Source organism: Dendrobates tinctorius, unplaced genomic scaffold (genome assembly GCF_039654945.1).
Source record: "Dendrobates tinctorius isolate UK_male_01 unplaced genomic scaffold, ASM3965494v1 ptg000150l, whole genome shotgun sequence".
Taxonomy (NCBI): domain Eukaryota; kingdom Metazoa; phylum Chordata; class Amphibia; order Anura; family Dendrobatidae; genus Dendrobates; species Dendrobates tinctorius.
In genome coordinates, this window is record NW_027361817.1 from 1605271 (window position 1) to 1620299 (window position 15029).

Consider the following 15029-nt stretch of genomic DNA (forward strand, 5'->3'; position numbering starts at 1 on the left):
CTAGATATGCTTTGCACTCAACACCATCCTCTATTCCAGGGTTCCCCAAAGCCAGTCTTCAAGGTCCACCAACAGATAATGTTTTCAGGCTTTCCGTTGTAATCCACAGGTGAAGCAAGTATCACCTGAGAAATACAAAGGAAATCCTGAAAACATGAGCTGTTGGAGGACTAGAGTTGTTGAACCCTGTTCTATTCAGTCTCCGCAATATTTGGTGACTGAAGAGACTGATGGTGAAAATACAAGTCATACATTTGTGTAGTTGACACCACATAGCTCCATTACTGTCACAAGAAACATGTGTCAGTAATGGAGCTATGTGCTGTCAAATACGCCAATGTATGACTTGTATTTCCAACAATAGTGTCTTCATTCACCTAATATTGCACAGACTGAATAGAGCAGGGTTCACCAACTCCAGTCTTCAAGGCCCCGAAACACAACAAGTTTTCTGGATTTAACTTTTATTGCACTGGTGATAATTTCTTCACCTGTGCAATACAAAGTAAATCAAGAAAACTTGTTCTGTTGCTTTGCCTTGAGGACTGGAGTTGTTGAACCCTGCTCTATTCAGTCTCAGCAATATTAGGTGACTGAAGAGACAGCGGGTGCAAATACAAGTCATACATATGTGTTTTTGACACCACATAGCTCCATTACTGACACAAGAAACATGTGTCAGTAAAAATGGAGCTATGTGCTGTCAAAAAGACAAAGTGTACGGCGCAGTGTGTGGAGGCGGCGAAAGACACATTAATCCAAACTGGTTTTTTTTAAAGCAGAATTTCACATTTATTTTTATTGTGATGAATGTTTGGGGGAAGATTGGGATACTTTGGGAGTGTGGAGAGAGGAGGAACGGCTGGAAATTGAGTAAGGGGTTCTAGGGGAACGGGCGACGAAAGAAGTGGGGGATGGGAGAACAGGGATGGAACTGGAGGCAGGGTGAGACACATTAGGAGGAGAGGGGGGACTGACAAACAAAGTCTTTCGTTTCTTAGACTTTTTGGGTGCAGGAGTCTCCTGCCGGGACCGACTTCCACCATGTGACCGCCTTATATTGCTCAAACGCTTGGAGCTGCTGGACCGTGGCCTTGAAGAGTAAAACAATGAATGTCTGTCACCCCTTTTTTGCTCGGTGGTGGTGGTGGCGGTACTCCTAGAAGTGGCGGTGGCAGTGCTCCTAGAAGGAGAAGTGGTGTCGGTGCTCCTATGATCAGGAGTGGTGGCGGTGCTCTTAGGAGGAGAAGTTGTGGCAGTGCTCCTACGATGAGGAGTGCTGGCAGTGCTTCTAGGAGGAGAAGTGGTGGCGGTACTCCTATGATGAGGAGTGGTGGCAGTGCTCCTATGATGAGGAGTGGTGGCGGTGCTCCTTGAATGCTGAGTGGTGGCGGTGCTCCTAGACGGAGAATAGGTGGCAGTGGCCCAAGCAGGTTCTCTGGTGGCGGTGCTCCACGATGTTGCAACGGTGGCGGTGGTGGTGCTCCAGACAGGAGCAGCGCTTGCCATGGTGGTGGCGATGGAGTGTCCAGCAGCACTCGGACTTGGGGTGATGTAGTGGTGTCCGGCTTGGCTTGAAATGCAGGTGGCTGTGCAGTGGTATGCAGCAGAAGTCGGTAGTGATGTGTAGCGAGTCAGTGGTGGCACAGTTGGAAATGACACCACTGACTGCTGCACGTACCGATTCTGCTGCATAGCCTGCAAGTAAGCAGTGTTGCAGGCCTGCAACACACTCAGCTGTTGCTCAGGACTAAGGTGTTCCGCCATGCCCCGTTCAATTTTACTAAAAAAAAATGGTGCGCTGGTCTGTTGAGGTCGGCCTCCAGACGGTAAAGGCGCTGTTCAACAGAGTGGAAGCGGTGTTCCATATGGTTAAAACCGCGTTCCATGAGTGAAAAACCGCTTTCCACTCTGTCTAGCAGCGACTTGAGGCTGGCATGAAAGGCCTCGCTCGAGTGCATAAACTCGGGCAAGACATTCCTTTCCAAGGCCCTCTGCCGCTGGCGGGTAGTGCCCACATAACCAGTGGCAGAGACCTGGGAAAGGGGAACACCTGCTTAGCCAGCTTCCTGGTCACCAGCTGTCCGTGTTGCTGACCTGCAAGCTGTTTCCTGGCTGTCGGATGGCTGAGACGGGTCCGAGGTCGACCGATGAAGGACCGCTCCAGGAACAGGTTGTAGGGTGCTGCGCCAGGTGCTGTGGAAAGAAAGGGAAAATGTTACGATCATGCATTTACAAGAAGCATCAGCTGTGGAATTGAAAAGCAAAGATTTAAACCAAAAAAAAAAAGGAATACTTACGCTCTGGTGGCAAGGACCGGTCTCAGGAAAGCCAACTGGCGATAATAGCGGTACTTTCTTCTGGGCCTTGCCGCTGAACCACTGCGAACCTGTCCCTCAGCACGAACATCAGTGTTGAAGCGGTCCTTCATTGAGCGCCAACGTGTGTGGACTTTGTGCACTGTTGGAAAAACAAAGAAAAAATGTTATACAATGCACTGATGGCAACATCATTATCCGCACACACACCTGAGTGAATTTTCCAAACAGTCAATGCGGCATCACAAAATAATTCTAAACACAAAGCAGTCATTGTTGATCCAGAGGACACTGGTGTGTTTGATGCAAGAGTATATCCTGCACCAAACACACCAGTACCTTCAGGATCAAGAGTAAAAACAGAAACAATCCAGTCCAATACACAAAGCAATGACTGTTGATCCAGAGGACATTGGTGTGTTTGATGCAAGAATATATCTCGCACCAAACACACCAGTACCTTCAGGATCAAGAGTAAAAACAGAATCAATCCAGCAGTCCAATACACAAAGCAATGACTGTTGATCCAGAGGGCACTGGTGTGTTTGATGCAAGAATGTGTCTTGCACCAAACACACCAGTACCTTCAAGAGCAAGAGTAAAAACAGAATCAATCCAGCAGTACAATACACAAAGCAATGACTGTTGATCATGAGGGGACTGAAGTGTATGATGCAAGAATATATCTTGCAACAAACACACCAGTACCATCATGACCAAGAGTCAATGCGGCATCACAGAGCAGGTTTATACGTACTGAACGCCTTTTTGGAAGTTGGAGAGGCGCTGTCCCTGCCATCCATCATCACTGCGGCTACCTCATTCCAGAGCTGCCGGTTCACCACATAGTCCTTGTACTGATGGTCACGGCTGTCCCACAACGGGATACGCTCCTCTACAAGGTGGATCAGGCGCTCGTTATCTATATAGATTTCTTCGTCATCCCGTTGTGGAACCTAGAAAAGAAAAAAAATTATTATCTTTGAAATTTTAGAGAATGGAAAAGATAGAAAAAAGAACAGAAAATAAGCAAGATAGAAGATGAACTTCAGGACAGAAAAAAAAAAAAATAAAAAAGGACATTGATAATGTTAGGAACGGCGGAACGCACTAAATAAATAAATAATAAAGTGCGTTCGCCGCTCGGGGTCCACCGTGCAGAAGGTGTTATCACTGCTGCTGAGTAATGGCAGACGCGCTATATGGCGGTATAACGCGCACGGGTTAAACGCCACCCGATGTGCGCTGAGAGGACTCTGTTATCTCACAGAGGCGCTGTAACGTAAACATAAACGCCAAGCCTGTTAGACTCACAGGTCTCAGCTAAATTGCACGCGTGGTATACGGTCACAGGACACGGGCCAAAGGCTGAGGTCGGTGTCCGTCTAGACCTACCGTGTGTGCGGTGTTGCTACCGCGAACGCCGGTAAGTGCTGCTGACTGCAGCAGCAAACAGCCGCTATACGATAGTGCCATGAGGCGTGGCACGATCGGACGCTAGTGTAGAGGTGCGGTGTGCACAGTGGCCTAAGGCTTGCCACTGACTGGCACTGACTCTTTCTCTAGTTCCCCATTTACATGCGTAATATCAGAGGGAGGGGAATCTTAATAAGTCAGTCACCAGAATCATACATCCATCACCATTCACACATCTAGCAAGTAAAGTCTATACTTGCACATGGCCATGCGGGCCTTTTATAGTCGTGCGCTGCCGGGACCTTCCAGATCTCTGAGATGGACCAATCAGATCTGGAGAAGGACCTGAGCACGTGACTCCTGACCTCCAATGGGAGATTATCTCGTGAGCATGCTCAGTGGAGCAGCAGAGGGACTTAGACTCAGGAACGGCTTGCTGCAGAGCAGCATGTGAGGCTCTGGATTCCTGTTGTGTCGCTGCAGGAATCTGATGCCTAGCAGATAGACTATATACTTACATTACGTCTCCTCGCTGTGACTTGGCTACGCTGCTCCCGCTGTTCAGGCTCACTTGCCGTGTCCGATGTCTAAAAGAAAACAAATTATTTGACATTTCTAGAGACAGCAATACTTACCAAAGGCAGCAATATCCTCACCTCACGATCTGCTTGGGCCAGTTCTTGCCGGGATGGAGAATATTCCGATCCAGAAGACATGCTGGAATTTAAAAAAAAAACAAAAAACAGTACATTAAAAATTTTACAGGACAGGCACACATTATATGTTGAGAATAGTCCAATGAACATAGTGGATAAGAGGATTAAAAAGTATTATAATGGACACAGCCACAATCTCACATATCCACCATAATAAAGACAGAAAAAAGACCAACTGCAATGTGAACTCACAGACAAATAGCAAATACAGTCAAAAGGTCAAACGCCAAGTAAAAACAATTTTATTAGTATGTATAAAAATATATATACACATATATACAGACAAACATGCATAGAAAAGGGCTGAAAGATGAAAAAAGGCTATATCAACCACATACATGAATACATCAATCACTCATGATATTATGCCAACAAGTAATGAATACCAGGTACCCATGCAGGCAAATTTGCCATACCCAGAACAGAGTCACATGTTCGTACAAGAGGTGAATGCCACCAATAATAATCAAAGTGTAGAAGTATACAGGTACCTTGTAGGCAAAGAGGCAACCCTCCCGGACCGACCCACCAACCCCAACGAGCGTTTCGGCGTGCCTTCATCAGGGGGAATAAGGCTTAAGGTACTGGGTCTGAATTTAAATACAATCCATACCGGAACCATGATTGCGGCCGCGCGGCCCCCCGGTGACGTCACGTCCGCCGGATCGCGCTCACACGGGCAGCCGAGAGCCGGAGTCACGTGGGGCCCCACGTGACTCCGGCTCTCGGCTGCCCGTGTGAGCGCGATCCGGCGGACGTGACGTCACCGGGGGGCCGCGCGGCCGCAATGATGGTTCCGGTATGGATTGTATTTAAATTCAGACCCAGTACCTTAAGCCTTATTCCCCCTGATGAAGGCACGCCGAAACGCGCGTTGGGGTTGGTGGGTCGGTCCGGGAGGGTTGCCTCTTTGCCTACAAGGTACCTGTATACTTCTACACTTTGATTATTATTGGTGGCATTCACCTCTTGTACGAACATGTGACTCTGTTCTGGGTATGGCAAATTTGCCTGCATGGGTACCTGGTATTCATTACTTGTTGGCATAATATCATGAGTGATTGATGTATTTACAATACCCTGTTGTTTATTGCTACTCCCCTGTGACATACCTACCTGGGGCTTTTTGTATGTGGTTGATATAGCCTTTTTTCATCTTTCAGCCCTTTTCTATGCATGTTTGTCTGTATATATGTGTATATATATTTTTATACATACTAATAAAATTGTTTTTACTTGGCGTTTGACACATTATATGTTGAAGAATACTCACATTTTGGCTGATGCTGCTTGAATCCACAGTTGGAAGTCTCTTCTCTGGTCTTGACTGGTCTCTGCAAGGCTGTCTGTAGAGTAGTGGTCTGGCCCTGAAGACAACTTCTTTTATCTTCACTCCTCCCAAAAAATGTTGCTTGTTTAGGGGGAGGTTTAAAAAAATGTCTAGACATTGTTTAATCAAATCACGTGCGTGCACTAAGCGCTGACAAGCGCACGTCAGTGACCCCATAGACTGTAATGCTATTTTTTGGGCTTACCGTGCGCGCACGATTTTTTAACGATGTTGGGCTGAAAAAAAAAAATAATGCAACATGTAGCGTGCAGCGCGTCCAGGCACACACCTGGAAAATGCGCAGCGCACGCAAACGCTGATGAGCGCAACCAATCGCTAGACACTGCGACCGCCATTTTAAAGATAGGGGACTATTGCACATGCGACCAATAGCGCACGATGCGCTGCGCGATAAAACGCTAGTGTGATACCAGTCTAAAAAGAAAAAAAAAACAAAACAAAAAAACCTCCTACTTACCTTCCCTGCGCGCCCTCGCAGCATCTTGTTCCTGCTTCCCGCAGCTCCTGCGGCTGGGCGATCACGTTAGTGGAGAGAGGTGAATATTCATTACGTTAATGAGTGGGGACACATGAACGCTCAGACGCAGAAGCTGTTGGAAGCCGGAACAAGATGCTGCGAGGGCGCGCAGGGAAGGTAAGTAGGAGTTCTTTTTTCTTTATGCTTTTCTCATGGGGGCCATGCATACAAGGATAGGGCTGAGGAACCATGCAGACAAGGATGGGGATAAGGAGCCATGTATACCAGGACATGGATGAGAAGCCATACGAGCAAGGATAGGGAAGAGGAACGATGCATACCTGGATGGGGATCCGGAGACAATGCATACCCGGCTGATACTCGAATCAAAACGTTTTCCCAGTTTTTTGTGGCAAAAGTAGGTGCCTCGGCTTATATTCGGTTCGACTTAATCACGAGTATTTACAGACCGTATGGAGATAGTTCTAATTGTCTTTTTACACATAGGCGAATATAGTTGATTCATTGAAATTCAAGAAAAACCTAGATGCCTTCTTAAAAACTATAATATTATAATTTAAATGGTTCATGATCTCTGGAGATAGGACTTTGTTCCTGGGATGTTTTCTACTTTACATACATAAAGTTTGGAATGAATGTTTCCCCTAATGGCATTTGCCTCACAGGTACATGCCTTCATTTGGGTATTTATGGTAAAGTTTTAATTTAAACTGCTGGACATTTGTCTGTTTTCAACGTTATCAATTATGTAACTATGACTACATTTTACTTTTTAAAATAATAAGTTACTTTGATTTATTTGACTATTACTGATGTTTTATATACTCTGTGACAAAGTCACTGATAAAGTGCTGGAGGGGAGATATGTTTCACTATTCTTAATGGCGTCAGTGATATAAAAATCCAGAGTTTTTCCTCCCACACACCAAGTGTGGTGAGGGGTTAACTAATTTGTATAATGGGCTGGCTTTTATGTGGACATCCATAGAGAGGGTGGGAGGAATTACACCTTATCTCTACCCCAGGGTGTGGTCTGGGGCTTAAATAGCTGGACTCCAGAGGCAGTCTTGGTTCAGCAGGACTGGAGGGAAGATCTCCAGTGGTTTATGTCCTGAGGAGGAAAGACTGAACCTGTGTTGCTCCTGAGCGGGCCACTCCCTGCAATTGTATGCACTGTGTTGCAGCATTTTGTTTTCCTGTTTTTCTCCAAAGAGAAAATTTAATTTTCCCTTCCTGTTGGTTTATGCCGTCTGTCTAATAAACCAAGCAGATTTAACTTCTTAATGACTGGAGCTTTTTTCGTTTTTCGCTCCCCTTCTTTCCAGAGCCATAACTTTTATTTTTCCGTCAATATGGTCATGTGAGGGCTTATGTTTTGCGGGACGAGTTGTACTTTTGAACAACACCATTGGTTTTACCCCATGTCTTGTACTCGAAAACGGGGAAAAAAATTTCAAGTGCGGTGAAATTGCAAAAATAGTGCAATCCCACACTTGTTTTTTGCTTGCTTTTTTTGCTAGGTTCCCTAAATGCTAAAACTGACCGGACATTATGATTCTCCAGGTCATTACGAGCTCATAGGCACCAAACGTGTAGGTTCTAGTGAAAAAAAATTCCAAAGTTTGCTCAAAAAAAACCAAAAAAAAACAAAAACGCAATTTTCTCAGACACGTAGCGTCCCCCTTTTTTCGTGATCTGGGGTTGGGTGAGGGCTTATTTTGTGCGTGCTGGACTGATGTTTTTAATGATGCCACTTTTGTGCAAATACGTTCTTTTGATCGCCGTCATTGCATTTTAATGCAATGTCGCGGCGACCAAAAAAACGTAATTCTGGCATTTTGAAATTTTTTTTCTCGCTACGCCGTTTAGCGATTTGAGTTAATCCTTTTTTTTTTATTGATAGATCGGGCAATTTTGAACGCGGCGATACCAAACGTGTATGTGTGATTTTTTTAAAAAAATTTTTATTATTGTTATATTTTGATTGGGGCGAGGGGGGTGATTTGAACTTTTAGGTTTTTTTAATTTTTAAACACTTAACTTTTGACATGCTTCAATAGCCTCCATAGGAGGCTAGAAGCATGCCATACTTGTTCGGCTCTGCTACACATAGGGGATGCGCAGATCGCCAATATGTAGCAGATTTACAGTATTGCTAGGAGCGCCAACCATAGGGTAGCGCTCATAGCAATGTGCTGGCAACAACTATAGAGGTCTCTATGATACCTCTGGTTGTCAAGGCAGCGCGTCACTGACCCCCGATCACGTGACGGGGGTCGGCGATGAGCTCACTTCCCGCTTCTCTCAACGCTCCCGTTCCCAGTAATCCTTTGCGAAAATGCCCGCGATGATGTACGTTCTCGCGGGATCGCGACATCTCGCGGTAATTCGAGATGACGTTGCGCGTATGACCGCGAGACTTTGCGATCCCGCGAGAACAGACGTCATGGGAACGGGAGTGTGGAGTGAGGCGGGAAGGCTGCGCGGGACGTCGGAAGGTGAGAATAACAATATTTTTTATTTCAAATTCTATTTTTTACAGGGATATGGTACCCACAGCCCGGAGGACAGTCTCCTCTCCTCCAGACCGTGGGTACCATCCACAATTGTTCTGCTTACTTTTCGCATGGTGGGCACAGCCACATGCGGAAAGTAAGCAGAACAATGCATTCCTATGGGTGCGGGATCGCCGCGATTCCGCAAAATTAATGAGCATGCTGCGTTTTTTACCGCGAAGCGATTCCGCCGCGGTAAAAACCGCAGCATTAACACAGCACTGCGGAATCCCATAGGAATGCATGGGATGCTTATTTTTCGCGGCAAAATCGCGCAGTTAAAACCACCGCGGAAACGCGAAAAAAAACACCACGTGTGAACTCAGCCTAAAGAATCCTCTTCTATGTTGGTGGAAAAACCTTTTCTCCTCCAGACGCAGAGAATGCCCCCTTGTGACCGTCACCTTCCTTGGTATAAACAGATCCTCGGAGAGATATTTGTATTGTCCCATTATATACTTATACATGGTTATTAGATCGCCCCTCAGTCGTCTTTTTTCTAGACTAAATAATCCTAATTTTGCTAATCTCTCTGGGTATTGTAGTTCCCCATCCCCTTTATTAATTTTGTTGCCCTGCTTTGTACCCGCTCTAGTTCCATTATATCCTTCCTGAGCACCGGTTCCCAAAACTGTACACAGTACTCCATGTGCGGTCTAACCAGAGATTTGTACAGAGGCAGTATAATGCTCTCATCATGTGTATCCAGACCTCTTGTAATGCACCCCATGATCCTGTTTGCCTTGGCAGTCTCTGCCTGGCACTGGCTGCTCCAGGTAAGGTTATCATTAACTAGGATCCCCAAGTCCTTCTCCAGGTCAGATTTACCCAGTGGTTTACCGTTCAGTGTGTAATGGTGATATTGATTCCTTCTTCCCATGTGTATAACCTTACATTTATCATTGTTAAACTGCATCTGCCACCTTTCGGCCCAAGTTCCCAACTTATCCAGATCCATCTGTAGCAGAATACTATATTCTCTTGTATTGACTGCTTTACATAGTTTTGTATCATCTGCAAAAATCGATATTTTACTGTGCAAACCTTCTACCAGATCGTTAATAAATATGTTGAAGAGAATAGGTCCCAACACCGACCCCTGCGGTACCCCACTGGTCAGAGCGACCCAGTTAGAGAATATACCATTTATAACCACCCTCTGCTTTCTATCACTAAGCCATTTACTTACCCATTTACACACATTTTCCCCCAGACCCAGCATTCTCATTTTATGTACCAACCTCTTGTGTGGCACGGTATCAAATGCTTTGGAAAAATCAAAATATACCACATCCAATGACTCACCTTGATCCAGTCTATAGCTTACCTCTTCATAAAAACTGATTAGATTGATTTGACAGGAGCGATTCCTCATAAACCCATGCTGCAAACAGTTATTCTCATTGAGATAATCCAGAATAACATCCCTCAGAAACCCTTTAAATATTTTACCAACAATAGAGGTTAGACTTACTGGCCTATAATTTCCAGGTTCACTTTTAGAGCCCTTTTTGAATATTGGTACCACATTTGCTATGCGCCAGTCCTGTGGAACAGACCCCAGTCTCTAAATATAAGAAATGATGGTTTGTCTATTACATTACTTAGTTTTCTTAGTACTCGTGGGTGTATGCCATCCGGACCCGGAGATATATCAATTTTAATCTTATTTAGCCGCATTTGCACCTCTTCTTGGGTTAGATTGGTGACCCTTAATATAGGCTTTTCTTTGTCTCTCCGCATTTCACCTAGCATTTCATTTTCCACCGTGAATACCGTGGAGAAGAAGGTGTTTAATATATTAGCTTAGTGTTCCGGTTTTCTACATCCAAGTACCACTGAGTGAGCTGAAATACCGCAACTCGTACCGTACAAGATTTATTTTTCCTTTCATGTTTGAACAAAATCCAGATTTCTGTTAAAATTATTGTTAATAGAGAGCAGTGCATTGTGGGAGCGCAGATGGCTGTTAGTTACAAAATGCCATGTGACTTAAAATCATCCAACTGAATTGTGACAGACCGTGTTTATTATTAGTATGATTTCTCTGCATATACTATATTGTTTATTTTCTTTTTTAATAGCTGCAGAGTGCTACATTTTCAGGAAAAAATGGAAACAGCATTGGAGAAACGTGGAGGATTGGTACTGACCAACCAAGTGGTTATTACACACATGTGACAAAGTCAAAGGCACAATATGTCCTGTTCTACAAAGGTGAAATACTTAAAAGAAATAACCATAAATACACTTTATATATAGCCTTTTACATAGAACAGAATGATACAATTTAAAGGATGTTGATCATTGTGACCAATACTTCTCATGTACAGTTGTGCTCAAAAGTTTACATACCCCGGCAGAATCTTTGCTTTCTTGGTCTTTTTTCAGAGAATATGAATGATAACATCAAAACTTTTTCTCCACTCAAGGTTAGTGGTTGGGTGAAGCCATTTATTGTCAAACTACTGTGTTTTCTCTTTTAAAATCATAATGATAACCCAAAACATCCAAATTACCCTGATCAAAAGTTCACATACCCTGGTGATTTTGGTCTGATAATATGCACAGAAGTTGAAACAAATGGGTTTGAATGGCTACTAAAGGTAACATCCTCACTTGTGACCTGTTTTGCGTGTAATCACTGTGTGTGCATAAAAGCTGAGTGAGTTTCTGGGATCCAGACAGACTCTTGCATCTTTCATCCAGCCACTGACGTTTCTGGATTGTGAGTCATGGGGAAAGCAAAATAATTATCAATGGATCTATGAGAAAAGGTAGTTGAAACTGTATAAAACAGGAAAGGAACACCATTCCTACTGTAAAGCACGGAGGTGGATCGCTGATGTTTTTAGGATGTGCGAGCTACAAAGGCACAGGAACTTTGGTAAAGTTGAAGGAAAGATAAATGCAGCTCATTATCAGCAAATACTGAAGGCAAATTTGCAGTCATCAGTCCGGAAGCTGCACATGGGACGTACTTGACTGTTCCAACATGATCAAAAACGCAAGGCCAAGTCATCCTGTCATTGGCTACAGCAGAACAAAGTAAAGGTTCTGGAGTGGTCATCTCAGTCTCCTGACCTCAGTATCATTGCGCCACTCTGGGGAGATTTCAAGCGTGCAGTTCACTCTAGACAGCCCAGGAGTTTACAGGAACTGGAGGCTTTTTGCCAAGAAGAGTGGCAGCTTTACCATTTGAGAAAATAAAGAACCTCATCCACCACTACCACAAAAGACTTCAAGCTGTCATTGATGTTAGAGGGGGCAATACAAGGTATTAAGAAATGGGGTATGTGAACTTATGATCAGGGTAATTTGGATGTTTTGGGTTGTCATTAAGATATAAAAAGAGAAAACACAGTAGTTTGAAAACAAATGGCTTCACCCAACCACTAACCATGAGTGGAGAAAAGGTTTTGGTGTTATAATTCATATTCTCTGAAAAAAGGCCAAGAAAGCAAAAATTCTGGCGAGGTATGTATACTTTTGAGCACAACTGTATTTGAAATAACATTCAACATAGTCGAAACACGTACCATATTATCATAAATATGTGTGTGTATATAGATAAATAAGAGATATATACACCTATATATGCACACTATCTCACAAAAGTGACTACACCCCTCACATTTTTGTAAATATTATATCTTTTCATGGGATAACACTGATGATATGACACTTTGATACAATGTAAAGTAGTCAGTGTATTGTTTGTACAACAGTGTAAATTTGTTGTGCCCTCTAAATAACTCAACAAACAGCCATTCGTGTCTAAACTGCTGACAACAAAAGGGAGTACACCACTAAGTGAAAATGACCAAATTGTGCCCCATTAGCCATTTTTCCTCCCAGTGTCATGTGACTCATTAATGTTCAAAGTAACAGGTGTGTTAAATTTGGAGTTATCAGTCTCATACTCTCTCATTCTTGTCAATGAAAGTGCAACATGGGTCCTCGTGGTAAAGAACGCCCTGAGGATCTAAAAAAAAGAATTATTGCTGTACATGAAGATGGCCTAGGCTATAAGTTGATTGCCAACACCCTGAAATTGATCTGGCCAAGACCATACAGCAGTTTAACAAGACAGATTCCACTCAGAACTGGGCTCAGCATGGTCGGCCAAAGAAGTTGAGTGCACGTGTTCACCGTCATATCCAGAGGTTGAGTTTTCAAAATAGACATATGAGTGCTGCCAGCATTGCTGCAGAGGTTAAAGAGTTGGGGTCAGCCTGTCAGTCGTCAGATAATATGCCATACACTGCATCAAATTGGTTTGCATGGCTGTCGTCCCAGAAGGTAGCCTCTTTTAACCCCTTCTTGACATCAGACGTACTATCCCGTCCATGGGACCCGGGCCCCTATGCCCATGGACGGGATAGTACGTCTCAGCGATAAGCGGCGCCCACGTGGTGAGCGCCGCTGATCGCGGCCGGGTGTCAGCTAATTATCACAGTTGACACCCGGCACAATGTGTCAGGGGCGGTCACGGACCGCCCCCGACACGTTTACCCCTTGCACACCACAATCAAACATGATCACGATGTACCGGGGGTTAAAGGGAAGCATCGGCAGGGAGGGGGCTCCCTCCGTGCTTCCCTGAGTCCCCCCACATCAGCGCAGTGTGCAGCGCTGCTGCGGGGGGCTCCTTCCCTGCAGGCCCCCGAATCCAAGATGGCGACGGGGGCCTGCAGGGAGCCGGCTTCCTCAGTGCCTGCAAAGCGCAGGCATGAGGAAGTCTGCAACAGTGCCTGTGACAGATTGCTGATCTGTCACAGTGATCTGTGATGTGACAGATCAGCGATCTGTCACAGGACAGTGATGTCCCACCTGGGACTATGTAATAAAGTTAAAAAAAAAAAAAAAAAAGTGTTAAAATAATTTTAAAAAAATCGCCAAATAAATTAGAAAAAAAAAATAAAATTCCCCCAATAAATCCATTTTTTGGAAATAAAAAAAAAAACAATAAAAGTGTGACGACTCCTGGAGTGGACCCTCTGGGTCGTGACGCCAACCCTCCCAGGGCGAGCTGACCTAGTAAAGACCACCCCCTATACAGGGAGCGTCAGGGGCAAGCCCCAGGGGGTGAGGCACCACGACTGCTGGCACCAGGCGGCCGGCTCACAGGAGACACGAGTGGGTGAGAGTGTCTGCAGGAACGTGTAAAGTGTGGACACGGGAACACGTGGTATACAGAGACTTCGTTCGTCCGGGTGTGAGTGAAGCAGGAAGCGTGCAAGGAGCACGTCAGAGCACTGAGTCAGGCAGCAGGTGTGCCAGGAGGTGTAACAGAGTAAGAGACTGAGTACAGGATCAGAGTGTGTGCCCGGAGGCACGACTGAGTATAAGACGGAGTACAGGGTAAGAGCGTGTGCCAGGAGGCACAACCGAGTATGAGACAGAGTACAGAGTCAGAGCATGTGCCAGGAGGCACAACCGAGTACGAGACAGAACACCGGGTCAGAGCGTGTGCCAGGAGGCACAGCCAAGTACAAAGCAGAGTGCAGATTCAGAGCGTGTGCCAAGAGGCACAACAGAGTGCAAGGCAGAGGACCTGAGTACAGCGCACAGCCAGGCAGGGACACGGCAGACCAAGCCAGGAAGCACAACAATAATCAGGCACCTCCCCTAGAGGGAGGTCGTCTGATATAGCACATGACTACTACTGGTTCCGGGTCAGGATCTAGCCAGAAAGCACATGACCACTACAAGTTCCGGGTCAGGTCCTCCATTACCATAGAGAGGACTGAGCCCTATACAGCACTGACAGGAGCGCGCAAGCGCAAACGTGACATGTAGGAGGAGACCCGGGGACGAGAGCTGCGCGTGCGCACCCTACGGGACCCCCGGAGTGACCGTAGCTCCGGAAGAGATGACGTCGGGACCGAGGTCCCGCCCCCAGGTGAGCACGGCGTGACAAAAAGTACACATATTAGGTATCGCCGCGTCCGTAACGACCTGCCCTATAAAACTGTCCCATTAGTTAACCCCTTTAGCGAACCCCTTAAAAAAATAAAAAACGAAGCAAAAAATAATGATTTATCATACCGCCAAATAAAAAGTGCAAACGCGCGATCAAAAAGACACATATAAATATCCATGGTACCGCTGAAAACGTCATCTTGTCCCGCAAAAAACGAGCCGCCACACAGCATCATCAGCGAAAAAATAAAAAAGTTATAGCTCGTAGAA

The 15029-nt window shown here is 45.2% G+C and overlaps 1 protein-coding gene across 3 annotated transcripts in view; it reads left to right on the forward strand.

The window, feature by feature from the left end:
• The window catches only part of FAM234A (family with sequence similarity 234 member A), a 96167-nt gene that overhangs the window by 38740 nt on the left and 42398 nt on the right, over positions 1-15029 (forward strand). For all 3 annotated transcript variants that reach the window (XM_073546647.1, XM_073546645.1, XM_073546646.1), the window contains exon 6: positions 10919-11051. In XM_073546647.1, coding sequence (XP_073402748.1) covers positions 10919-11051 — 133 coding nt within the window. The remainder of the gene's footprint in view (positions 1-10918; positions 11052-15029) is intronic.